This window comes from Haliotis rufescens, unplaced genomic scaffold (assembly GCF_023055435.1).
Source record: "Haliotis rufescens isolate VD_foot unplaced genomic scaffold, xgHalRufe1.0.p SCAF_8, whole genome shotgun sequence".
Classification (NCBI taxonomy): Eukaryota; Metazoa; Mollusca; class Gastropoda; order Lepetellida; family Haliotidae; genus Haliotis; species Haliotis rufescens.
Genome location: NW_025964372.1, coordinates 24,919,111 through 24,946,799, shown reverse-complemented (window position 1 = coordinate 24,946,799; position 27,689 = coordinate 24,919,111). Strand labels below are relative to the sequence as shown.

Below are 27,689 nucleotides of genomic sequence, written 5' to 3'. Positions count from 1 at the left end.
TTTGATATTCAGGCTTATCCTCTAGCCCACTTTGTGTAAAAATCCAAAGATGGTATAAGTTAACGTTATAGTAAACGTTACTCTTTCAAGCAGGACTAGCCGCAAACTCTGAATACTAGTGAAATAAGGTTTACTCAAGCCATCAAAATTCTAATGCTGTGGTATTCATGTTAATGAAACTGATGTATGTGGGCGGTCACAACAATATTTTTAGGAAGATCAGATTCCAGGACTTACCATGCTTACAGGGTCCAGACTATCAACATTTCACTGTATATTTGTACCCAAATAGAGGTATTTATTAAAAGCAACCATGGTAACTAAATCAGTCTGTTCAAAAACTAATGAGTCTATAAGAATCGTTTTCTTGATTCTTGAGCTGAGCTTGATACACCGAACAGAAGTTGCTTGACTCAGGCTTCAGACTAGTGGCTAATATCCAAGACTGCTTGTTCAATTCAGTTGACATGCTTTTATTCACGTTTTCAGTACCGGATCCTGCTTTATGTGAGCAAGCAACAGCAGGTCACCAATGCCAAGATCAGCTCAGCATTTACATTCAGAGTAAGTTATCATCATGTAGATCTTGTTGTTGAAGGAAAGTGCTTCTTATTTTATTACTAGGGGCATGGGTAAACCATCTGTTGCACCTTGCTGTGCAGGGTTGCTTCCCTTTGGTGTGCCAGGATCCTATGATGATGGGTTATTAATCTTAGATTCAGCCTGATTGTGATCCTTGGTTTGTCATCACCGGGATTGGGGGTTTGGCAAAGAGATAAGTGTGTTTAATAACCTCTGCATCATTTCAACTCACATTGAGCTGACCGGTGTGATGTAACTGAAATACTGTTGAAGCAGAGTTAAACCCAAGTCATTCACTCATGCCGTTATTAGCATACTACAACAGTCCCCACTGTATTCCATGGCCAACACCCACGTCACACCGAAGACCCAGGTTCGATTCCCCACATGGGTACAATGTGTAAAGCCCATTTCTGTTGTCCCCTGCTTTGATATTGCTAGAATATTGCTAAAAGTGGCGTTAAACAATACTCACCTCCCATGGCCAATAAATTCTGCAACAAAATTTTGATTCCGCACATGTCTCTGCAAACTTTTAAGTTAAGTTTTAGCTTTGCACTTGTTTGAATCGTGACAGGCACTTTCAACTTATCACTACTTATCCACGGCTAGAATAACATATTGAAAATGAATCTGGAGATCAGTAAACATATATGAGTGCACTTTCGGTAAGCAATAATGCGAAAGTAAACTTCCCTTAAAAAGAAAATTAATAACCGTTTACATGTTTAAAACCAGCTTTTGACTCACATGTTAAACTTCTGCAGTGTATTTGACAAATTCTGTGGCAGATAAATGCAAAAATCTGCTCGAGTTCTGCACAAAATGCTATTTTCTGCAAGATACGTATGTTTCTGCACCGAGTGGGCATTTCTGCAAAATATTCTGCAATCACAGAAATTCAGCAGGGACTGCTACAAGGTATTCAACCAATATACTATGATGATATATGCTAAAAATATTAAGAAACTCACTCACTCACTCACTCACTCACTCACTCACTCACTCACTCACTCACTCACTCACTCACACTCTCGCTGCAAAACTTGCTACAAATATGCTGTTTTTCACAGGTTCAAGCCAACAATTATGCAAGTTTTTATGATGAAGGACGCCAGAGTTGGTCACTTATGTTTGACAAGGAAGAAACAATCATCAAGTTTGCAAAAGACGTAAGTAGGACGTGATAATCTGTGCTGGATATTTTCACATTTATGTGCCAATTGACATGATTCAGGAAATTTTAAATTATACTCGTAGGATACTTACTCTTTAAGATCAATTAGCAATTAAAATGTTAACAATTACTTTTCATTCTTGTCGTCTACCCTTATGTCCCCTGCAGGTGGCACTGTGCAAAGCTAACAGCACTGGTGGGTCCCTAGACAGCGTGGTGATCCAGGACCTGACTCTGGGGGACGGGGGACCACTGGAACCTGATGACTCAGCAGAAATCAAATACACCGGCTGGCTGATGACAAACAATACATATGGACAGGTGAGCTGTCTGCAACTTACATATTCGTCTGGAACCCATGCCGGGAGAGCAGAAGGTCCCCTGGTCACGTCATATCAAAAGATGGTTAAAAGATGGTACTTGTTGTTAATCTGCCTACCACTTGGCATTAAGGGGCTAAAACAAGGATTGGTCGGCTTGGAGTCAGTATACTGTGTCAGAGTGGTATATCCATGTTAAACTGTGGCATGGTATCTCGATGTGTTAGCACTATTAAACTGGCATAAGGCTGGACTAGTACCAGCAGCCATGCATGTCACTATATATGTGCAATAATCTTGAATGCATGTTAAGCCCCATTTCCTTGAAGCCTGAGACTTTCAAGATTCCTTGTGGTCATAGCATGGTTAACTTTGCTAATAAGAAGGGGTGTTTTAGGAGTAGACTCTTCTGAAAATGATGCTGAGCCAAGTGGGGACTACATTTTGCTGGTCGTGGGAGGCTAATGGATCTGGTTGTCAGAATTTGTGACTTGGTTGATTGTTTATCATTGCACCCTGAAGGCATGGGACCGCCTCCGTGGTCTAGTGGTAGAGCGTCCGCCCGGAGAGCGGAAGGTCCAGGGTTCGATCCCCGACAGCGTCATACCAAAAGACGTTAAAAGATGGTACTTGTTGTTACTCTGTCTGGTGCTCGGCATTAAGGGGCTAAAACAAGGACTTGTCCGCTCGAAGTCAGTATACTGTGTCTGAGTGGGGTATTCATGTTAAACTACGGCATGGTATCTCAGTGAGCTAGCACTATATATCGGCAACAGTCCAGACTAGTACAAGCAGCCACACAAACACACACACACATGCATGCACGTCGCTATATAAGTGCAATAATCTTGGACGCGACGTTAAACCCCATTTCACCTCACCTCACCTGAAGGCATGGGACTTCGCTCATTGGCTAAGACCACCTAGATTGATATTTTTTTTTTTTTTTTTTGTTTAACGTCGCACTCAGCAATATTCCAGCTATATGACGACGGTCTGTAAATAATCGAGTCTGGACCAGACAATCCAGTGATTAATATCATGAGCATCGATCCACACAATTGGGATCGATGACATGCATCAACCAAGTCAGCGAGCCTGACTACCAGATCTTTGATAATTCACCATTGTTCACAAGCTGCCTTGATATTAGTGACTGTGGCGTGAAACAACAGATAAACAAACAAATGATTTTGTTTGTTTTTTGTTTAACGCCGCACTCAGCAATATTCCAGCTTTATGACAACCGAATCCATTTAGTCACCTTGTATGACAAGAATACGTTGCGGGGGACCGATGCTAACCCAGAATCCTAAAGGGGCTGCTGTGGTTCTAACTAAAGTATTGCGGAAATTTTAATCACCAGTATTAACATATTGAAATTTTTCGAGTTTGTTTGGGTTGAAAACAGAAAGACAGAAGAACATTAAGAACAGAGTGAGGATTCTTAGATTTCTCAGTATGAGTTTAAGGTAACTATTTTCTATAATTTCTTTGTAGGTTTTTGATAGCAATGCCACTTCAGACAAAATGTTCCGGTTCAAACTTGGGAAAGGAAAAGTTATTAAGGTAAGTACACAACATCCCCACATACAAATGGATGGTTCATCTGATTAAGTCATTATCTTTTATTTGTTGGGTCACAGATCCTCCAACACTCTTTTCATCAAAGATGAACAAAAATACAAAAGGTTCAATTACACGTTTTTTCGTCAGCACATTACACACAAAAACGGTTTTGTGATTTTGAAAAAATCATCAAACAATACCAATGTAATGCTGAGTTTGACATATTTTATTTAACTGATCAGCGACAGTGGATGTTCTGCACAGTACATCCAACAGACATATGTATATATGTGTGTGTAAACAATACTCACTCATTGCTGCCACCACTATTGAGGCGGCCATTACAAGAGCCTCATAATCTCAAACCCACAGTATAATGACATGTACCCGGTATATATTTGTGTGTATGAGGGAATGTCTTTATAGTGGAATGCAAAAAGGTTTATGACTGACTTGGTATTTCCCGGATAAATTTTAGTTTGTTCATTTCATCAGTTTGGTTCAAGATTGCAGACTGTTTTTTAAAGATCAGCATCACTTGTTTGTAAATATTCCGGTCAATCGGTTCCTATTTCAACTCCATGCAGGGTTGCAAAGCACCAGCACAGTGGGGAGCTGTGATTGGTGGCAGCTGTGGTATACAGATACCCACAAATGGGTCTATCGCTATCAAGGAACTGACACAGATTTTAACCAAATAAGCTCCCTTTGTTTTACGAGTAAAGCAGAAACATGTTGCAGACAATGATGAACTGCTGTTTCATCTGTGATACTGGTACAAATCAAGATGATCTGATCTATGGGTATTGGTTTTCTGACCAGCCACGTCAAACTTGTTTTTGCATTTTTCTTCCTCAGACTTTGAAAATCTATGATCCAAAAACAATCTATGATCCAGCTCATGAAAATGTAGGGCCATAGACTGGTAGTATAAAATCATTGGCGGATTCAGAGAGGGGGTGCACACCTTTTTCAGACACTTTACATGTTAACTGCGCTCTCAGCCAAGTCACCTTGTGACCTCGGTATTATGCGCACCAACTTTTTCAAAGTCGTGGATTCGCCTCTGCGAATAATGACTAAGTGGTTGACTTATTTATAGGAGGATGCTGAGAGGATGGCTACTAATTCTGATGAATATTTTTCGTGTTGTGACAGGGCTGGGAGACGGGCATCCTGGGTATGAAGAAAGGAGGACGGAGGTTGTTGGTTGTCCCTCCCAGCTTCGGCTACGGGAGTCAGGGGATGCCAAACAGGATCCCTGCTAACTCCACACTCATCTTTGATGTGGAGGTCATTCGGGTAAGCTGAGATGTGATTTCTGCTTTTGTGTTTTGTACAGTTATCTCCCTTCTTTCAGTCACTGGACAAAATAACAGCTTACAAGATTGTCAGTGAGGCAGGTCTTTGGGTAATACGACAGATAGTATCTATTCATTGATATCTTGATGATGCTGTTAAAGTCATGTGGACAAGGTGTCACAATGTCGACATTGAGTGTCTGGTTTGAATCCCTGTTCAGGACTTGAGAAATGTTGTGAACATTAAACCCCAGTTGTTTTGAGGTTAATTCAAATAAAGACTTGCTGACTCAGTGGTAAAAAAATTAAATGAAATTGTTTTCCTTTTTACATGTATTATGGAAACATACATTGTATAATAATATAATGCGGGGGGATATTGTCATCATTTGATCTTTCTGTCATTCTGTCCGTTTATATTTGGTTTCCGGAGCATAATTTGAAAACTGTCAAAGATTTCTCATCCAAACTTGGTACATGTGTTTACCAGGGGCTGAAGTGGTGCCTCTTGCTTTTGTGGGGGCCAGGGGAATTTGTCATCTTCTGATGACACTTGTTTCAAAAGTGTTGTTATTATCATGATTATGACAATTTAACAGCAGCAAAAACAAGTTTTGAAATAAGCATCACAGATGCCAACCATTATGAATTTACTCATCCACAATTTACAGAATCAGTGAAATGTGGAATATAATTTACATAATAATGTGTTAATATTTTTTACGTCAACTGATATTTCTTATTGCATTAATTTAAAGGGAATACTTCTGTGTATGACCATGTTTTAGTTTGTAACTTGTATTTGCACGTAGGTGAAGCTACAGAAGGGTGACTCCCCAAACCAGTCCCCCGCCCCCACTCCCGTGATGGAGCAGAAGGCTGTGGATGAGGATGGGGAGACAGTCAAGGGAAGAACAAGGTCTATCTCCGAACAGATGGCAAACGTAAGTCTTACCCTGTTCCATCCAGTTGACAGTTTCACGTGTGGAGTTAACCTCAAGTTTGTTACTCATTGATAGAAAAAGGCGAGTGACTGAATGACAGGTTATTTGTCCTGAGAAAATGAATGGCGAGGGACCTACAGTGTTCCTTAACTGGGGAGAGGGATAATCTCTGATTCTGAGGTTATTCCCTATAATTTTTTGGAAGATATAGAGCGAGTGAGTGAGTGAGTATTGTTTTACTCCGCATATAGCAATATTCTAGCAATATCACAGCGAGGCCACCAGAAATGGGCTTCACATATTGTATCCATGTTGGGAATCGAACCCGGGTCTTCAGCACTTCAACCACCCTACTGACCCAAGGAAGATAATGATGATATGACTTATGAAATGAACAGATATTATCTGAGTTTCCATGGCAGTATTTACAATTGAAGGGGGAGGGGGGCGAGGGGATCAAGACCTGTGATTTTCAGATTTATTTGTCACAAAAATGTATATATAAAGCTCAATGCAAATATTAATTTTAAATCATTAGACGAGATTCTTTGTTTTGCGACAGTCCCCCAAGTCTGACAAGGCCAAGCTAATATCCCGGATGGCCAAGATGGGAAAGCCGATGTTGCCGCTAGCTGGTGCCGTCGCCGCCCAGGTCGATGAGGAGGGAGAGGAAGAGCAGCCAGTGAGTACAGCCATCTTCCTCCGTGTTTTACGATATGATTCTACCGCAACACAAGCATCTTCCTAAGTGTTTTACGATAAGGTTCTACCGCAACACGCACATCTTCCTCAGTGTTTTACGATATTGTTCTACCACAACCCACGCATCTTCCTCAATGTTTTACGATATTGTTCTACCACAACCCACGCATCTTCCTCAGTGTTTTACGATATGTTTCTCCCACAACACACGCATCTTCCTCAGTGTTTTACGATATGGTTCTACCACAATGCACGCATCTTCCTCAGTGTTTTATGATATGGTTCTACCACAACACACGCATCTTCCTCAGTGTTGTACAATATGGTTCTACCACAACACACGCATCTTCCTCAGCGTTTTACGATATGGTTCTACCACAACACAGCCATCTTCCTCAGTGTTTTACGATATGGTTCTCCCACAACACAGGCATCTTCCTCAGTGTTTTACGATAAGCTTCTACCACAACACAGGCATCTTCCTCAGTGTTTTACAATATGGTTCTACCACAACACATGCATCTTCCACAGTGTTTTACAATATGGTTCTACCACAACACACGCATCTTCCTCAGTGTTTTATGATATGGTTCTACCACAACACACGCATCTTCCTCAGTGTTTAACGATAAGCTTCTACCGCAACACATGCATCTTCCTCAGTGTTTTACGATAAGCTTCTACCACAACACACGCATCTTCCTCAGTCTTGTACGATATGGTTCTCCCACAACACAGGCATCTTCCTCAGTGTTTTACGATAAGCTTCTACCACAACACAGGCATCTTCCTCAGTGTTTTACAATATGGTTCTACCACAACACATGCATCTTCCACAGTGTTTTACAATATGGTTCTACCACAACACACGCATCTTCCTCAGTGTTTTATGATATGGTTCTACCACAACACACGCATCTTCCTCAGTGTTTAACGATAAGCTTCTACCGCAACACATGCATCTTCCTCAGTGTTTTACGATAAGCTTCTACCACAACACACGCATCTTCCTCAGTCTTGTACGATATGGTTCTCCCACAACACAGGCATCTTCCTCAGTGTTTTACGATAAGCTTCTACCACAACACAGGCATCTTCCTCAGTGTTTTACGATATGGTTCTACCACAACACACGCATCTTCCTCAGTGTTTTAGATAAGGTTCTACCACAACACACGCATCTTCCTCAGTGTTTTATGATATGGTTCTCTCACAACACACGCATCTTCCTCAGTGTTTTACGATATGGTTCTACCACAACACACACATCTTCCTCAGTGTTTTACGATATGGTTCTACCGCAACACACGCATCTTTCTGAGTGTTTTACGATATGGTTCTACTGCAACACGCGCATCTTTCTCAGTGTTTTATGATATGGTTCTCTCACAACACACGCATCTTCCTCAGTGTTTTACGATATGGTTCTACCACAACAAACGCATCTTCCTCAGTGTTTTAGATAAGGTTCTACCACAACACACGCATGTTCCTCAGTGTTTTACCATAGTGTTCTTCCACAACACACGCATCTTCCTCAGTGTTTTACGATATGGTTCTACCACAACACACACATCTTCCTCAGTGTTTTACTATATGGTTCTACCACAACAAACGCATCTTCCTCAGTGTTTTAGATAAGGTTCTACCACAACACACGCATCTTCCTCAGTGTTTTACGATATGGTTCTACCACAACACACACATCTTCCTCAGTGTTTTATGATATGGTTCTACCACAACAAACGCATCTTCCTCAGTGTTTTAGATAAGGTTCTACCACAACACACGCATGTTCCTCAGTGTTTTACCATAGTGTTCTTCCACAACACACGCATCTTCCTCAGTGTTTTACGATATGGTTCTACCACAACACACACATCTTCCTCAGTGTTTTACTATATGGTTCTACCACAACACACGCATCTTCCTCAGTGTTTTACGATATGGTTCTACCACAACACACACATCTTCCTCAGTGTTTTATGATATGGTTCTACCACAACAAACGCATCTTCCTCAGTGTTTTACGATATGGTTCTACCGCAACACACGCATGTTCCTCCGTGTTTTACTATATGGTTCTACCACAACACACGCATCTTCCTCAGTGTTGTACGATATGGTTCTACCGAACGCAACACACGCATCTTCCTCAGTGGTTTACTATATGGTTCTACCACAACACACACATCTTCCTCAGTGTTTTACGATAAGGTTCTACCGCAACACAGGCATCTTCCTCAGTGTTTTATGATAAGGTTCTATCGCAACACACGCATGTTCCTCAGTGTTTTATGATAAGGTTCTACCGCAACACACGCATCTTCCTCCGTGTTGTACGATATGGTTCTACCACAACACACGCATCTTCCTCAGTGTTGTACGATATGGTTCTACCGAACGCAACACACGCATCTTCCTCAGTGTTTTACGATATGGTTCTACCACAACACACACATCTTCCTCAGTGTTTTCGATAAGGTTCTACCGCAACACAGGCATCTTCCTCAGTGTTTTATGATAAGGTTCTATCGCAACACACGCATGTTCCTCAGTGTTTTACTATATGGTTCTACCACAACACACGCATCTTCCTCAGTGTTTTACGATATGGTTCTACCACAACACACACATCTTCCTCAGTGTTTTCGATAAGGTTCTACCGCAACACAGGCATCTTCCTCAGTGTTTTATGATAAGGTTCTATCGCAACACACGCATGTTCCTCAGTGTTTTACTATATGGTTCTACCGCAACACACGCATCTTCCTCAGTGTTTTAGATAACGTTCTACCACAACACACGCATCTTCCTCAGTGTTTTATGATATGGTTCTACCGCAACACACGCATCTTCCTTAGTGTTTTATGATATGGTTCTACCACAACACACACATCTTCCTCTGTGTTTTACGATAAGGTTCTAACGCAACACAGGCATCTTCCTCAGTGTTTTATGATAAGGTTCTATCGCAACACACGCATCTTCCTCAGTGTTTTATGATAAGGTTCTACCGCAACACACGCATCTTCCTCAGTGTTTTATGATAAGGTTCTACCGCAACACACGCATCTTCCTCAGTGTTTTATGATAAGGTTCTACCGCAACACACGCATCTTCCTCAGTGTTTTATGATAAGGTTCTACTGCAACACACGCATCTTCCTCAGTGTTTTATGATATGGTTCTACCGCAACACACGCATCTTCCTCAGTGTTTTATGATAAGGTTCTACCACAACACACGCATCTTCCTCAGTGTTTTATGATATGGTTCTACCACAACACACACATCTTCCTCAGTGTTTTACTATATGGTTCTACCGCAACACACGCATCTTCCTCAGTGTTTTAGATAAGGTTCTACCGCAACACACGCATCTTCCTCAGTGTTTTACGATATGGTTCTACCGCAACACACGCATCTTCCTCAGTGTTTTACGATAAGGTTCTACCACAACACACGCATCTTCCTCAGTGTTTTAGGATATGGTTCTACCACAACACACGCATCTTCCTCAGTGTTTTATGATAAGGTTCTACCGCAATACACGCATCTTCCTCAGTGTTTTATGATAAGGTTCTACCGCAACACACGCATCTTCCTCAGTGTTTTACGATATGGTTCTACCACAACACACGCATCTTCCTCAGTGTTTTATGATATGGTTCTACCACAACACACTCATCTTCCTCAGTGTTTTACGATATTGTTCTACCACAACACACGCATCTTCCTCCATGTTTTAGGATATGGTTCTCTCACAACACACGCATCTTCCTCAGTGTTTTACGATATGGTTCTACCACAACACACACATCTTCCTCAGTGTTTTACAATATGGTTTTACCACAACACATGCATCTTCCTCTGTGTTTTACAATATGGTTCTACCACAACACACACTAATATGGTATAATGGTACAGTTTATCATAGTGTTGTTCCAAATAATTGATTTAAAGGAATATTGATTGAAGGATTGTTTGATAGGCATTACGAATGAGTTGACGGATGACAAAGTAGACACAATTTATGGATAACAACTTCTTTATATACTGTACAGGCGATGCTTCAGTATAGATGCTTATACCGTTGTCAAGCAAGGCTACTTTGATTGTAGGAATTGATCATGAAATCGATCATTGACAAGTTCTCATTTAAAATTAGTTCTTTTGAATTGTTAAAATGAGTTTGTAGGGGTGGTTGGGGGAATAACGCTTTTAGTTATAATACAATGCACCAAGAGTCGTATAAGGTTAAAAGACTTGTTGCTGTTTCAGTGTCTGTTACTCATGTTAGACCTGTTTCAGTGTAGTGAGTGAGTGAGTGAGTGAGTGTGGTTTAACGCCGCTTTTAACAGTATACCAGTTATATCACGGCGTGTCAGCTTAATGTGGGAGGAAAGCCCGAAGTGTCTGAAGTCTCAGATGTTTACCCCTTCTGTGAAACCCACGAGCACGGGTATGGTGCTGACAAACCTAGAAACATAATCAGGGCAAACCGGGATTTGAACCCACAATCAAAGGTTTCTGGCGTGCCCAAGGGATTCAACTCTGCTCAGCGAATCGCGGCGCCTTAGGTGACTGGGCCACCCGTGCTCCCTAGAGTATTGTAAAGTAACATTTAAGAATTTTTTATTTTACTCATGAAAGATACTGAAAAAAGACATGTTAGAAGGTTAAAATATATTTATTCTCATTCATGGATCATTCACAATATTAATCAATCAGGTTTACTATACACAAAGTATTGCTTCCAAAACACATGCAAGTGAGTCCATTGCAAGTCCTGGGTGACGTAGAAGGCCTATGTGGTCTAGTCGAGAGCGTCCGCCCAAGACGGAATGTCGTGGGTTTTATCCCCAGCTGCGTCATTTTATCAATGATAACAGACGGTACTTGTTGTTACCCTGCCTGGTGCTCGGCATTAAGGGGCTAAGACAAGGACTGGTCAGCTTTGAGTCAGTATACTGTGTCTGAGTGGGGTATTCATGTTAAACTGCAGCATGGAATCTCAGTGGGCTGGCACTATAAAATCAACATTAGTGTGAACTAGTACAAGCAGACACACATGCACGCACGCACGCACGCACACACACACACAATGCTTTTAAGTCCTTTCAAAAGGTATATTTGGCTCTGTAAACTTTTCAATGTATGTACCTCATAATGATGACATCATGTTCAAATCATTAGAGTTTAGTGTTTCCTCAGTAATTATTCAGAACAGTTGGGAATATTCACACTGAGAATAGTTGAAGAGCAACTTTTCCTATTTGTCTGTTGACATTTTAGACTGTTGAGTACATGTCCAGGTGAGGTACACTGCTGTGGCTAAGGTTTTGACTTCCATGAAGATCCGGGGTAGAATAGGTCTTCAGCAACCCATGCTTGTCGTAAGAGGCGACTAATGGGATCGGCTCGCTGACTAATAGTTGGAGCATGTCATTGATCCAAATTCCGTGGATCGATACTCATGATATCAATCACTGGATTGTCTGATCCAGACTTGATTATTTACAGAACTCCGTCATAAAGCGGGAATATTGCTGAGTTCGGTGTAAAACAACAAATCAACCAACCAATTTAAATCTGTAAACATATAGAGGGTATTTCATGTTTCAAGTGAATTATCATGTTTCTGTCATCGAGGGAAGGGGGAAAGGAGATAACAAGCGGCATAACCACGAGTAAAAATAACTCTTTTTCCTTCACGAGATGAGAGAAACATGATTTATCATCCAAAACTGGCTCCCACAGGAGATATCACTTGGATTAGATCAAGCGATATCTACACTGTAGATATCGCTGCAATGAAATTACATCACAATGCTTTGCAGACCATTGTGACATCAATGGTTACCATGACGTCACAATCAAATGACATCACTAATGGCTCTGCTACTGAAGCTGTTTGCAGTACTTTTTACACTGAAGACACTGTTAATGACTGTCTACAAATTGAAAAAGGTGGAAGAATGATGTTGGATGATAAATAAAATCTCACCCTCGTGTCCTTGATATCAAATATATCAACACTCGTTGATAAAAGTTGCAAAAATCCTCGGCAAGCCTCAGAATGTTTCCACTTTTATCAACTCGTGTTGATATATTTGATATCAAAAGACATTCGGGTGAGATTCTCTATATTTCACCAGACATATGGAATATCCTATTTATTATATACTTTTGTCTACCGGAAAATGAAATTATTTCATTACAAATGTAAAACCTTTAAACATAAATTCTCCCTACCTAACACACAGGGATGGTTCACCAACCCATGTATTTGCGACTTAAAAAGTAGTTTCGTGTTTTGAAAATTTAAAAAATATAAACAAAAGTATCAAAAAATATTTAGGGTCATACATTTCAATATGATTATGGCGACTAACGGGATCTGGCAGTCAGACTTGCTGACTTGGTTGATGCATGTCATCGTATCCCATTTGCGTCGATCATTGCTCATGATGTCAGTCACTGGATTTTCTGGTCCTTTGCTTTATATAATAAAAGGAATTCATTCAACCAAAATGTGTATTGATATCAAGTCAGATCTCTTAATTTCACTGTATTGCCTTCAGTTGGAATGACCTGGAAGTGATATTCCCCAAACATAAGCCAATGAGATGCTCCGTTTGTTTGAATTTTGTCTCTTTTTTATATGATAAAACAATTATAGACTATATGACGTCAATACATGTTTTTTTGGACGAGGTCGATATTGGTTTTTTTCATGCCCATAAAAACAGGTGTTGACCTTTTATAAAGTGTGTAATTGTATAGTATCATCCACACCTCTGACCTGGGGTTATCTCGAGATTAAGAGGATCGCATGTCGGTTCAGAAGATGTGGGTTACAGTTGTGATGACATTGCACTTCCCTAGTCACCAGATAGGATAACGGTATATGTGGGCTTTTTGCTAATAAGATACCGTATTCGACGTAATAAGCGCCCAGGGCGCTCTCAAAATAAGAAATAGGGGGCTCTTATTAGAATATTATTTTGTCGAAAAAAACAGAGTTGAAAGATAAATTTCATGGTTAATGCTGACAGCCTGAAATGTTTATATACAAGAGATATATTTTTCCAGAATTTAATTGCCCATAATTAAGGGTGCATATAACACACGAGTGCGTATTATACGCGAATAAATAAGTATTGTGTACATTGATCAATCGGAAAGGGTGCTAATTGGGATTGTTCACGAGCCAATATATTAGCAAATATCGCTGTGGGCGCTTATTAGAGCGGGGCACTTATAATGTCGAATACGGTATAAAAAATTGAGCTTCACAGATTTATATAGCCTTTTGTTTTGACTTACCCAAGCTCTTTGGTTTGTAAAACTTGTGTCTCACACAGTACAGATAAGGCCATTTAAAATAGTCTTGTTTCTAATTACTTTTTCAAAATTGTCTGGGTAGTGGTGAGGCATTTAAAAAATATTCCTTGTATGTAACCTGTATGATTATGTAAACTGGGGCTGGGACGGGTAACTCGGGTACCCAGGTCAGGTGTGTACTGAGTAGGAGCTGGGTACCAACAGGATTACCCGGACCCGTGGTTAGTCAAGTGATATATTGTTTATTGACAAAAATGATCTAGTACTCTATGGTTACACTACAAGTCACTAATGTTTGCATTTCTTTCTGACCATGCACCCATTCCTTCTGATTTTTCATATGGTTGAAACAAGATATAACTTAATTCAACTTTAGTGTATGAATGACCAGATTGTTTAATACATGTATCTAAATATGTGTTGCCAGGGCTATGCTAAAAATGTTCCCAATCGGACATTTTGAGACATCTCCTGAGACCTACAGTGGGTACCCGGGTACGGTCGGCTGATAGGGGGATGGGTACCTGGGTAGTAAATTTGGACTCGTCCCAGCCCTAGTGTAAACATAATTCTTATGTGCTTTAGCACAATAAGTTATTACTTTGTGTATGTGTGAACGTTCATAATCAATTTCGGCCTTGGTTTCCTACAAGTCTGACACAATGTCTGAGTGCCATGGCATAAGCTAAAAGTCAAAATCTAGTGAAGAAAATATTAATTTGAGTTGAAAATTTAATTTTTTAATAATAATTTAATAAAAACATAAGGGTCAGTTATAGTTTTAGGTGCAGGCATCATGAGGAAGAAGAAACATATTTAGCAATTAACCTTCTATGAACATACATCTTCCCGAAAGCAAGGGAGTTCACTGACTATATGAGCCAAGTTTCCACCCTTGCCGAACTAGGCTGGAAATTCGTGGCTCGATTGTACCCACGAGTTAAGTCCCTTCTATGTCCTTCCTGACCAATCAGATTCTTCCTCTCATATCACTGGCATTTGCTTCAAACAAAATGGTGGCGCCCTGTCAAGACAATCTGATCGATAATCATGATCTTTACTGTAATAAAACAGGTCTTACCTCGCAAAGTGCATCTGGTCACTTTATCACCTCGAATAATAACGTGAAAAGATTTGGAAAATATCTGTGGACACCCAGTTGAGGGAACACACGCTCTGCTAATCCTGCAATTGACCATCTTCCCGAAGCAAGGGAGTTAACTGACTTTAAAAGTCCAGTTTCAACCCTTGCCGAACTAGGCTGTAATTCCTGGGCTCGATCCTAGTGCCACCAGTGGTTATTACGAGTCATGTCCCTTGTGAGCCTCTCCTATGGACCAATCAGATTCCAACTCTCGTATCACTTACGTTTGTATCAAACAAAATGGCAGCGCCCAGTCAAGACGATCTCATCCATAATCAAGTTGTATAGTGTTATAAAACGGGTCTTACATCGCGAAGTGCATCAAATTGAGTGAGCACCTTGATTAAAAACATGGAAAGATTTGGAATATATTTGTTGACAACGAGTTGGCGGTGCACATCTTTGCAAATCCTGCAATCAACCGAAATCTACACGACAGTTTACTGACCGGATTTCGATTTTGTTGCGCGATTTTGTTCGGACTATGCATAGACTCGTGAGTCCAACCAAAATGTATCTCCATAATACCATCCTAGCTCGGCAAGGGTAGAAACTGGACTTTTATAGTCAGTTAACTCTCTTGCCTCGGGAAGATGGCAAGTGACTGAAATCTGCACTGAAGTTTCCGAACAGTATGGCGATGACTCGGCATGACTCGTTAGTCCAGTCAATATGTAACGCCATTATTCCAGCTAGTTCAGCAAGGGTGGAAACTGGACTTTTATAGTCAGTTAACTCCCTTGCCTCAGGAAGATGGTGACCGTACTGTATGATATCAGGTTGCAGGGAGATGCTGCAGGGAGTGTATGTTACTACTGGAGGCATGTGACAAGATTACAATGATGCATGTGATCAGGGAAGCTCTGTGGTTTTGTGTCAAGGAAAGTAGGTAGTTTTCTTTTAACCAGAAATTATCATTGAACGTGTATGTATTGCGTATCCATGCTTCATTTCACATATAGTTAAAGGCACAAGTAACTGGGATCTTATGAAATTATTAATGACCAATAGTGATTAATTATTATGATGAAGTGGATAGTGTGGATTGACAGATTGATCAGTCTTGTAACTGTGTAATTACACATGTGATGATTAAGTTAGACCAGGGTACCTGTGTTGATGCATATTGAGGCCGAAAAGAATATCGGATCTGAAAAATATTTTCCTTTCATCCTGATTTACAGTTCGTTTAGGGAATAAAATATATCTCAGAAATATTGAATATCAATATGATTTTCCATGTGGATGTATATAGGGCAGCTTTACAGAATGTATCAGTCAATGGGTTTATCTCTGTTATTTCTAGGCTATGAATGGAGTCAGGAGATAGATTGTCTGTTGTATTGTCAAGTGTATTTTGATAATGACGGCCAATCTTCACAGTATGTGTTTGGTGGACTTTGATGCATTTTTGCTTTGATATGAATGCTAGCCTGTGGCTAGTGAAATGTTTAAAAGGCTAGTGGAACGTAGCTTTGTCTCATCCCAATTTGACAGACATTCATGTCAGAGTAATTCAAAGCTTCGAGATGGAGTTATATAATGACGGCCAATCTTCACAGTGTGAGCTTTGATGCTCTGTCAGTGTAGTGTTATGATAGTTTAACATGAATACCAGAGTGTGGCCAGTAAAATGTTCAAAGAGCTAGTGGAATCAGCGATAGAAACTAACTGTTTTAGTCCACTTGTCCTTATAATGATAACATACAGCAAAACCTTTAATAATGGCAAATTTCCACTAGTCCTTATGATACCTTAAAAATTAGGCTGTATGGCATGGACTACAGAACTTGTGCCAATTTCTACCCAAATGGGTATATTGTGTTAAGCCCTTTTCTGGTGTCCCCAGCCGTGATATTGCTGGAATATTGCTAAAAGCGACATAAAACCATACTCACTCACCCACTGATTGTGTGTCACGGCTCTCTGGCATTGACTACAGAACTAGTGCCAATTTCTACCGCTGGGAATGTAGACGGCCACAAGCCTTGTCTAGAAATGTTTGGGGGCTAACAGTTTTATATCTACAAGATGGAGCTACTTATGATTCAAACCACTGTTCTAAGTGAATAATTGTCACAACCTACAATGGAAAACTCATGTTAGCAGTTTCAACCTGACAAAAAAATAAAGTAAAACATTTTCATGTTTCTTGATAATTGTGTCATCATGTTATAATGGTATGGGTTTCTGCTTGTTCTATCAACACCTGGATTTATCTCGCCCAGACATGTTTTTTTTGTTTTTTAAGCCACCATAGAGCTGTAATTATACGGTGGGGTTGCGATATGATATGTATCCCAATACTATGGTGCGATACGATTCGTAGTCCGATACAGTACTTCTATTAGTTGATCTTCCTTCTTTCTTCAGATGAATCACAACCCTGTTTTTAAATTTCAGCAATCGAAGATGGTATACAGAGCTCCAGATAAGCTCTTGGTTTTGTGGGTATTTTACCCATGCATTTCAAAATCAGTGGGTATCAGTAATTCTATTTGGGTATTCAAATTTCTTTTACCCACTAGTTTGTACACATGTGGGTATTTAAGTTAAATATTTACAAAACACTATTCATCTAGTCCCTGCAAACTAGTGTCGTGTGGGTTCGAGAGCTTTATAGGACTCAAAAATACCATGATACTTCCACAAGAAAGTGTGATGGCAAATGATCATGATGTAACTGTCCCCGTGAAGTTTGGCAAGTTTGACGGAATGTCTGTTTATAATTTCAAAATACGTTGCTGATTTGCTAATCGAATACGCAGGGTTACTTCACAATATTTTGATGATACGCACAAGTTTTATTTTTGTAGAAAATCTGTAATGTTCGTTGCGTATATGATACGCTTGGATTTTATTTTACTGTGTATTTCTGCATTTTTTATACATATTTTACGCAGATACGCAGCTTATCTGGAGCTCTGGGTATATCATAGGGCAGGAACATATAGGCTAGTGGGCACTATAAATTTTATACAGGAAAATACTAGAGAATCTGCATAAGCTGGTGGTTAAACAGTTTCTGTTATTATTCACATGATTTTACACCAATATAAGTTACAATGTAATGTATCGTATGTGCATGATGGAAGGCTGGCTAAAAAGATCCATAACTGGAATTATCGTTGATGGGAAGAAATGGTAACGATTATTGAAATGAAAAAAATGTCATCGATACTATCTTACATAAACTATTATGATGGAATAAAGTTTTAATTACCCGAAGCAGACATGTTTTTGACAAAGAAGGAAAGCAAATGATATTGTTATATCTTAAATATCCACAAAGAAATCCATGCATGAATGTGTTAGGTGATGAGAAACATGTTGTTTTCTCTCTCAGCTTTTTGAATATTTGCTCAACATGCTCAAAGCTGCTTCTCCGATATTTATCTATACTTGATGGATATTTAGTTAACGATAATCGATCTCTATGATCTATATTGATTGCCAGCCCTAGTGGTATGTACAGTAAACTACGGTTATAACGAACTTGAGGGGACCACTAGGTTTAGTTCGTAATAACCGTAGTTCGTTATAAGCATACATACAGCATATAAACAACAAATGGTCGGGACTAAAAAATAAGTTTGTTATATCAGTCAGTTTGTTATAAACGTGTTCGTTATAAACGTAGTTTACTGTATCGCGATACATGGGCCTCGTATCGGGATACAGTACTGTATTACTGTATTGTTACATCACAAGGCCGACATTTATAGCTTGATAACATTGCTGCCATGGAAAACAATATTCACTCACTCAATGATCATCAGAATTTTTAGTCAACCATGGTCAGAACACTTTCAACCTACATCCATGATTAACAGTGAATATCCAATAAGGTCATCATTCTATTACAGTAAATACCCTACATGTATTGGCCACCGAAACTTCGGTTTGAGTCAAGTTCAAAAGAAACAATGCTGTTCTATCGTAATTAAAACAAGTGTTGATATTACAGTGCTCAAGCACAAGCCTTTTTAGCGAAATTCATGCATATTCATATGTGAGTTGTGAAGTCCTTGTCTGGTGTCCGCTGCCATGATATTGCTGGAATATTGCTAAAAGCGTCATCAAACCATACTCACTCTTTCAGGTAAGACTAGCTAATCGTAACTAAGTTTACCATGTGGTCAGGTGACTTGGTTTATTGCATGTCAGGGTGGTGGGTAGCCTGGTGGTTAAGGCGTTCCCTCATCATGCCAAAGATGCGGGTATTTTTCCCAAAATGGGTGTATAGTGTGAAGCCCTTTTCTGGTGTCCCCCGCCGTGATATTGCTGGAATATTGCTAAAAGCAACATAAAATTGACTCACTCACCCATTGATTGTGTGTCATTGTACCTCCATGGACTGCGACATTGCTCATAAAATTACTGGTTTGTCTGGTCCAAACTTGACTATTTACACGCTGCTGTGATATAGCTTAAATATTGCTGACTGCAGCATTAAGCATCAAAGGGAAAATTTAATAAATGTTTATTACGTTTCATACAAACTTTTACTTTCCTTCCAGGAATCTCCTCAGCCGGTCCATGAAGAGAGCCCCAAGCCTATAGCCCAATCAAAACCAGTATTAGCCTCTAAGCCTGCAGCTCACCCTGTGCCCCAGGCCCAGCCCACCATGGCCACGCCCATCATCCAGCCACAAGCCATGATGGGGCAGCAGCTTCCAGGACAACCAGCATTTGTACAAAGTAAGCACCATGCTGGGAACTGACTGGTCCCCGGAGGGATTCCGGGTTAGAATTGGTCCCTAGCAACCTATGGTGGTCGTTAGAGGTGACCAAATGGATCAGTGGTCTATCTTGGTGGCTTGGTTTATACATTACATGTCATCATATATTGTGTAGATCGATGCTGGTGATGTCAGTCACTGGAATGTCTGGTCCAGACATGATTATCTACAGGCTGCCATCATAGAGCTGTAAAATGACAAACATGTAACTGGCAGTACCATTATACTTTTTTTAGAGGGGGGGGGATCTTTTTCATTTGTATTTGCCTTTCTTAAGAAGGTGTTATATTTTCATAATTGTTTTACCGATTGAGTCCCTAAATTTCACAAATGCAAATGAAAATAAAAATAGAAATTTAGAAAACTTTTGTTTTCTTCCTGTTGTAAGTCTGTTACTTATTTTAGTATTGACAAAAATGAAAGTAGAATAATGTGGTAATAGGATATCCTTCACTTTCTTTTCATTCACTTTTTCTGTATTTCAGCTGAGGTTGATTGAAGAGTTAATTTTGTAAAAGACGTGTTTTTATGAGTTAGTTTTGTTTGTTTTTTACCACCAGCCAAATGATTTGAGGGAAAAATCTGTAAAACTAATAATTAATTAAGAAGGAGTAAATAAATGGACCAAGTCTGCATACAGGAACAAAAAACACATTATGAAATGAGGCACGTGGTATTGGTGTTCTGGGATGATGCCTATTACCTCCTAAACATCAGTGTGTAGGAGTACTGTTTGAACTCCTATAACAGATCTGACCGCCTCCGTGGTCTAATGGTAGAGCGTCCGCCCAGAGAGCGGAAGGGCCAGGGTTCGATCCCCAGCTGAGTCATACCAAAAGACGTTAAAAGATGGTACTTGTTGTTACCCTGTCTGGCGCTCGGCATTAAGGGGCTAAAACAAGGACTGGTCGGCTCGGAGTCAGTATGCTGTGTCTGAGTGGGGTATTCATGTTAAACTGCGGCATGGTTTCTCAGTGTGCTAGCACTCTTAATTGGCATCAGTCCGGACTAGTACAAGCAGCCACACACACACACATACACGTGCATGCACGTCGCTATATAAGTGCAATAATCTTGGACGCAACGTTAAACCCCATTTCACCTCACCTATTACAGATCTACCTGGGGCCCAGCAACTAGCAGTCTTCCAACCCACCAACCTTCTCCAGCAACAGCAACAGCAAGCAGCAATGCTAGCAATGCAGCAGCAACAACAGGCGGCAAACATGTCTGTAAGTCAACTTTCAAAATGATATTGATATGTAAGTTTGTATAGGTCTACTGCCACAAGCTCTGGTTTAAGATTTTTACCTTGTTAAGGGATCATTGAACATTTTATTTACATTCTAAACTCCCGGGGGCGTATACAAGTACAACATCTCATCCTACCGGGTACCCATTTGCTGCTGGATGAACATGATTCACTGTATTATGCATGCCATGCACTTAGAAAATTGACAAAGGGTGGAGGGTGTGGGGGGTTATTAAACCATATACATCTATTTAAATTTGTTGTCAGAGATGAACGGTAGTGAAAAACTTATTTCAAAAGTCAATGAAACTAAACAATTTTGATACTTGGTTCGTTTGTTTACCGCACTCAGCAATATTACAGCTATATGACGCCGGTCTGTAAAATAATCGAGTCTGGACCAGACAATCCAGTGATTGATATCATGAGCATCCATGCACTCAATTGGGATCGATGACATGCATCAACCAAGTCATCAAGCCTGAAATTTTTAAACTAGTTTCTAGGTAATCATATTTCCTTCCTACACTTCTGTTTTCAGTTAATAAGTTGTAATATACACAAGAAAATATGTGTCTTGTCGGGTTCAATGATAGTGTTGAACCTGATAAAGCTTACATACAGATTGGGCTAGAAGTTGGTCAGGGGCCACTTATTGGAACAGGTCTCTTAACATGATTGATGGAATATTGCCGCAGTATAAAACAACTTCCCTCTCTGTTCCAGGCATTCCAGCCCCCAGCGTACCAGGCAGGAGTGCAGCAGCCATACCCAGGTACACTGGTCCCCCATACTCAGCATGATGAATAGCACCTGTATGACCGGGCCAAGGGATAGCTGACTATCAGACTCACATTGTTCCCCCATGTTTTGAGTTCAAGCATCAAGCACCTTCTGTTGATATTGTACACATCTAACTCTTCTTTACTAAAACAGACCTCAGGGTGTTAGAAACTAAATATTAGTCACAGATGAATTCTGCACTTCTGAAATTTACAGAACAATTGCAGAAAATGTAAATTCAACCACGGAATTGCCTAAAATTTGCAGAATTTGCCTTTTTTGATCAATCAGTTCACTGGTTTTCATTATTTTTCAAGCTTTTCTATCGAATATTGCTCTCAAATGATGCCCAAACATTTAACATGTGATTCAAACAAACAAATCATGAATCCTACAATACAAAATTTGAAACAAATAATTCTTGTCGTATTGTGACCCCATCAACTATGTTTACCATAATGCAAGAGATTTAATTTTTTAAAGAAACAATATGACTTTGTATTAATATTTGAGGGGGAAACGGTTGATTTTACCGCAGAATTAAACTAAGAACTTTGTAATTTTAGCCACAGAATTTTGGTAATTTTACTGCAGAATTCGTCTGGGACTAAAATATTAAGTTGTAAGATAAAATTCATAGATCTCAATTTGCTGGTTTTTATATCATTTCTACCCCTATTTGTTGCTGACGATATTCTGTTTTACGCAAAGATGATATTGTGTTGTTGTGTGTTTATCACTGATCACTTTGAGGTTCTGTTATTAATAATGGTCTACACAGCCTAACCACCATATCACCTTGCCACCACTCCACCACACCACCACACCACCACACCACCTCTCCACCACACCGCCACACCGCCACACCGCCACACCACCACACCACCTCTCCACCACACCACCACCACACCACACCACCTCTCCTCCACTTCACCATACTTATAAGCAAAGGTCTCGAACTTTCAACAGCTCCCTAGCCTTGAATTGCAAGGGAAAAACGTATGAAGTTCTTATAGAGGGACCTCACACAGCGAATAGGTTGATTGTGGGGATGATATGCAAGGATGTTTGAATTTCTTTTCTCCATTTTTTAAATAAATAATTTGCTGTTCTAAAGCTGAAATATTGCTGATACAACATTACATTTCATCTCTCTCAATTGCCTGGTTACCTAATGTTACCCTGACACACAAAATCTAGGCTTACTCATTTGTTCCTTCTTGATCTCTCCAAGGGACAATAGGGGTGGTCGGGTAGCCTAGTGGTTAAAGCGTTCACTCGTCATGCCGAAGACCTGGGTTCGATTCCCGACATGGCTACAATGTGTGAAGCCCATTTCTGGTGTCCCCCGCCGTGATATTGCTAGAATATTGCTAAAAGCGGCGTAAAACCGTACTCACTCACTCACCCAAGGGACAATGGGGTAGCCTTGTGGTTAAAGCGTTCGCTCATCATACAGAAGGCCTGTGTTCGATTCCTCACCTGGGTACAATGTGTGAAGCCCATTCTGTTGTCCCCTGCCATAATATTGCCAAAATATTGCTAACAGTGTCATTAACCCATACTCACTCCATGATCTCTCCCTTAAAAAGCATTTGAAATCATAAAACAAATGTCATTATGAAACCCAGCTTATCCTAAATTATTCAAACAAATAATGCTTCTTCCCAAGCACAACACTGTGATTGGCTAAAATATTCCCATGTAACCTCCTTCCAACCAATGACAACCCTCCAACCACCATGCTGCTTTGCACTGACTAATTCTTTCTCCTTCAACATAGGGTTGTTGTTTGCAGGGGCTCCGCCAGCTCAGCCCGGCTCCACAGGCTCCATGGACAGCCTGGCTCCCGTCCTGCTCACAGAGACCCGACAACAGAACACAGAGATACGACTGTCAGTCAGCAAGATCTCAGACAAAGTTGACAGGATCCTGGATAAGGTTAGCCTTCTTTCTTGTGGTGCACAAGATTCCAAACTGTTAAAAACTAGAACTGATATTAAACATGGGAAGTGTCTGTGTTCATGTACAAGATCTCAGACAAGTAGACCATCGTCTTGACGAGGTTATTTTTTGTGTTCCAAGTTAGTCTTCATCTTTGTCTTCAAGATGAAGACAAAGAAGACTTCTTTCTAAACAAGGTTAGTCTTTGTCCCTATTGTGAACAAGATCTCAGACAAGTAGACCAGAAGTTAGAAATGGTTAGTGTTCCCACTCATGCACAATAGCTTTTGAAAAAGAAGACCAAATTGTTTATAAAGTTAGTCATTGTTTGTCTTTGTCCTCATCATGCTGATGGTGAACATGATCTGAAGATAAGGTATTCTAGATTCTACACAAAGTTGGTCGTTTAGAAACTTCTAGCTTCTAGAAACGCATCTTCCAACTCATGAATTTGATTTCAGATAAGATAAGGTGTGATCGTAATCTTCTGATCATTGTGAACATGATATCATACAAAGTAGGCTGGATTCTAGACAAGTTTAATCTTGATTTCAGGAAGAACCTTCCTATTTATTTATCATAACCCATGTTTTCTCATTCTGACACTCCCCTCTGGGAATCCAGGGCCCACTTGCACAAAGCGATCTTAGCGCTAAGACTATCGAAAGCCTATGTTAAAGTATGGAAGTTACAATCATCTTAGCGCTAAGATCACTTTGTGCAAGTGGGCCCAGGTCAGAACTAATCCGCTGCAACCTATGTTGGTCACAAGAGGCAACCAAATGGATCGAGTGATCAGAGGCGATGACTTGATTGGTTGTGTGTTATCATACCCCGAAGATGTGGATCGTTCACTCCAATCAATCATTGGTTTGCTGGTCTAGACTTGATTATTTTACAGGCTGCAATCATATAGCTGGAATAGTGCTGTGTCTGGCATTAAGCAAAAAGCAAACAAGCAAACAATTTTTTTTACTCTTTGAGTTTGGATATATTCCCCACAAAATCACATTTAGGAATTTAGCAACAACCGTTTTAATTTTGTGGGTGTGCATGGACTTGGGGTCATTCTGCCGGGTACCCATATACTGCTGGATGGATGCACATGTTTGAAGTATTTGATGCTGTTTTCAGGTGGCTGTTATAGGACCAGGAGCTGGTATGCCAGGAGCACTTCAGCCCATGCATGCTCCCACCATGGAGACTGGCGTCCTGCTACAGAATATCACTAGGATAGTACAGGTAAGATCTTAAACAATCAGAACTGAACGGGCAGCTCCCTAGTACCTAATGAATGTTGTAAGAGGCTAGCTGAATTTCCATAAGTTGCAATGTGTTACTAAGCTGATTGTCTTTGATAAGCATTTAGAAGTTGGGAGAATGAATGCGTGAGTTGGGTTTAACGCTGCTTTTAACAGTATTACAGTTATATCGCGGCGTGTCAGTTTTATATTGGAGGAAAGCCCGAAGTGATTCAGGTCTCAAGAGTTTACCACTTCGGTGAAACCCACAAGCACGGGTATGGTGCTAACAAACCTAGAAATATAATCGGGGCGAACCATGATTCGAACCCACAATCATAGGTTTCTAGCTTGCCCATGGGACGCAATTCTGCACAGCGAGTGGCAGCGCCTTAGATGACTGAGCCACCCGTGCCCCTTAGAAGTTGGGAGAACATGAATACATGTATTTTATGTATAGCAACTTCTTTTATTCTTTGTACAATGTTTCAGAAACGTCATACAAAGAATGAAAGATGTTGCTATCCATGAAAAATGGTCACGTATTCATAGGCTGCTTGTGTGTATCAGTTATTGTTGCCTGTGGGGATTCCAGGTTAGAATCAGTCCTCGGGCAGTTTTGGAAGGAAAACAAATTGTCTGGCTGCACTCAGGACCCACATACAAAAGAAGTTGCAGACCATGACTAAACTATTCAGGCCCTCTTGCAGCTTATTGTGACCAATATACATCGACACATAAACTTACTGCAGGCCATTAAGGACCCATACAGATTTGAACCTACCGTATTCGACATAATAAGCGCCAGGGCGCTCTCAAAATTAGAAATAGGGGGCTCTTACTAGAATATAATTTTGGTGAAAGAATCGAAAGATCGTAAATTTTATGGTTTATGCTGACAGCCTGAAATGATACAAAAGAAAAGTCTGTGCGTATTATACATGACAGAATTTCCAGAATTTAATTGCCCGTAAGTAAGGGTGTATATAACACGCGAGTGCATATTATACACAAATAAATAAGTCTTGTGTACATTGATCAATCGGAAAGGGTGCTAATTGGGATTGTTCACTTGCCAATATATTAGCAAATATCGCTGTGGGCGCTTATTAGAGCAGGGCGCTTATTACTGGTACGTTGAATACGGTAAGGTCCCGATGCAGGGACCTCATGCTTGACATCTAAGCTAATGGAGACTTGGTGTCAGACTCTGTGACTTGGTTGATTATGGGCCATTATTCTCCAGTGCTGTGGATTATAGTACAAGCCATCAACCACTGGTTGACCGTCTTATTGACAGGCTTAGATCACTACCTCTTCAAAGTGATCTTCACTGCCACCTCCACCAAGTGATCTACCTGTGTGAGAATTATTGGTTAGACTTGACCCCTAGCAACTTATGCTGGTCGTACATGGTTGCAACATGTATTGGGTGGTCACTCTGTGACTTAGTTCATTGCCCGTCCTCTGTGAGATGTTGATCATAATATCAATCACCGGTTCAGAATTGATAATCCACAGTCTCGTATAGCTGGAGTATTGCTGAGTGGGGCATTAAAAAATGAAAATAAAAATAATCATGTTACTCGTAGCATGATTTTAGACTTTCAGGGTATTTTTGTTTAATTTTGAATGCCTTTCTCTTGTTTTCAGGAAAATGAAACTTTAAAGAAAGATGTTTATGAAAAAAGTGGCAAAATTGAAACTCAAAATGAAAAGATTGCAGAACTTCTGCAGAAAAATCAGAAGTAAGTAGAAACATGTCAATAAAATACTGAGGTACGATTTTCTTCCTCTGAGAGACTAATTTGGATGAAATGTGTAGCAGTAATTTCTTGGAATCAGTTTGAAAGAGAACAATTCTTGCAATCAAGAACAAATTCTAGACTTTTCTCTGATTGAATTGAAACTAAACAACTAAATGTTGCTGACCAAACATGAAACCTACGTTCTACAATCAACTATCATTCCTTGAGTATTAGCAAAAGATAACTGACTTTCCAGAGTTTACAAGTCATAATATTTGTTACACAAAGTTGCTTCACAAAACGATCTCACCCCTTTAATTATCTTAACTCTCTTTAAAAATATCAAGTTTTACTCTGACGAACCCTCCACGCAACGTTGATCTTTGAACACAATCAATACCTCTGGGCTTTATGTACCAGACTACATCACTAATCCCTGTGTTGTGTAGTTTGTCATGCTTTCTTGGGCTTGATGTCATCAAACTGTGGGTACTTCAAGATTATGAGCACATTCCTGTTATGTTTACAGCAATACATCATTCATTTTGTAAAACAGTCATCAGAAATGTGAGATTTTATATATTTTAGCAGGCTGTTGGGTAGTCTAGTGGTTAAAACGTTCGCTCGTCAAGCCGAAAACCTGGGTTCGATTCCCGACATGGGTACAAAGTGTTAAGCCCATTTCTGGTGTCCCCTGCCGTGATATTGCTGAAATATTGCTAAGAGCGGCATAAAACCATACTCACTTACTATTTATTTATTTATCCTAGTTTATGCATCTCAGTTTCAACTTTGATAAATTTATGGGACCAGGGTGCAACCTACCCAGTTTTGTCTGGTGCAGCTAGGGTTTTATGTCAGCCTGCACCTGGTGCAAGTTAAATCAAGTTC

At 40.1% G+C, this 27,689-nt stretch overlaps 1 protein-coding gene across 6 annotated transcripts in view; it reads left to right on the top strand.

Moving 5' to 3' along the window:
* The window catches only part of LOC124139282 (FK506-binding protein 15-like), an 84,463-nt gene that overhangs the window by 11,704 nt on the left and 45,070 nt on the right, over positions 1-27,689 (top strand). For 5 of the 6 annotated variants that reach the window (XM_048389600.1, XM_048389605.1, XM_048389603.1 and 2 more), the window contains exons 5-17: positions 490-564; positions 1,656-1,754; positions 1,928-2,080; positions 3,580-3,648; positions 4,807-4,950; positions 5,762-5,893; positions 6,456-6,575; positions 19,609-19,789; positions 20,947-21,062; positions 21,809-21,857; positions 23,649-23,806; positions 24,944-25,051; positions 26,704-26,798. In XM_048389600.1, the coding sequence (XP_048245557.1) occupies positions 490-564; positions 1,656-1,754; positions 1,928-2,080; positions 3,580-3,648; positions 4,807-4,950; positions 5,762-5,893; positions 6,456-6,575; positions 19,609-19,789; positions 20,947-21,062; positions 21,809-21,857; positions 23,649-23,806; positions 24,944-25,051; positions 26,704-26,798 (1,499 nt within the window). The remainder of the gene's footprint in view (positions 1-489; positions 565-1,655; positions 1,755-1,927; positions 2,081-3,579; positions 3,649-4,806; positions 4,951-5,761; positions 5,894-6,455; positions 6,576-19,608; positions 19,790-20,946; positions 21,063-21,808; positions 21,858-23,648; positions 23,807-24,943; positions 25,052-26,703; positions 26,799-27,689) is intronic. The other variant, XM_048389601.1, reaches the window with a different exon arrangement.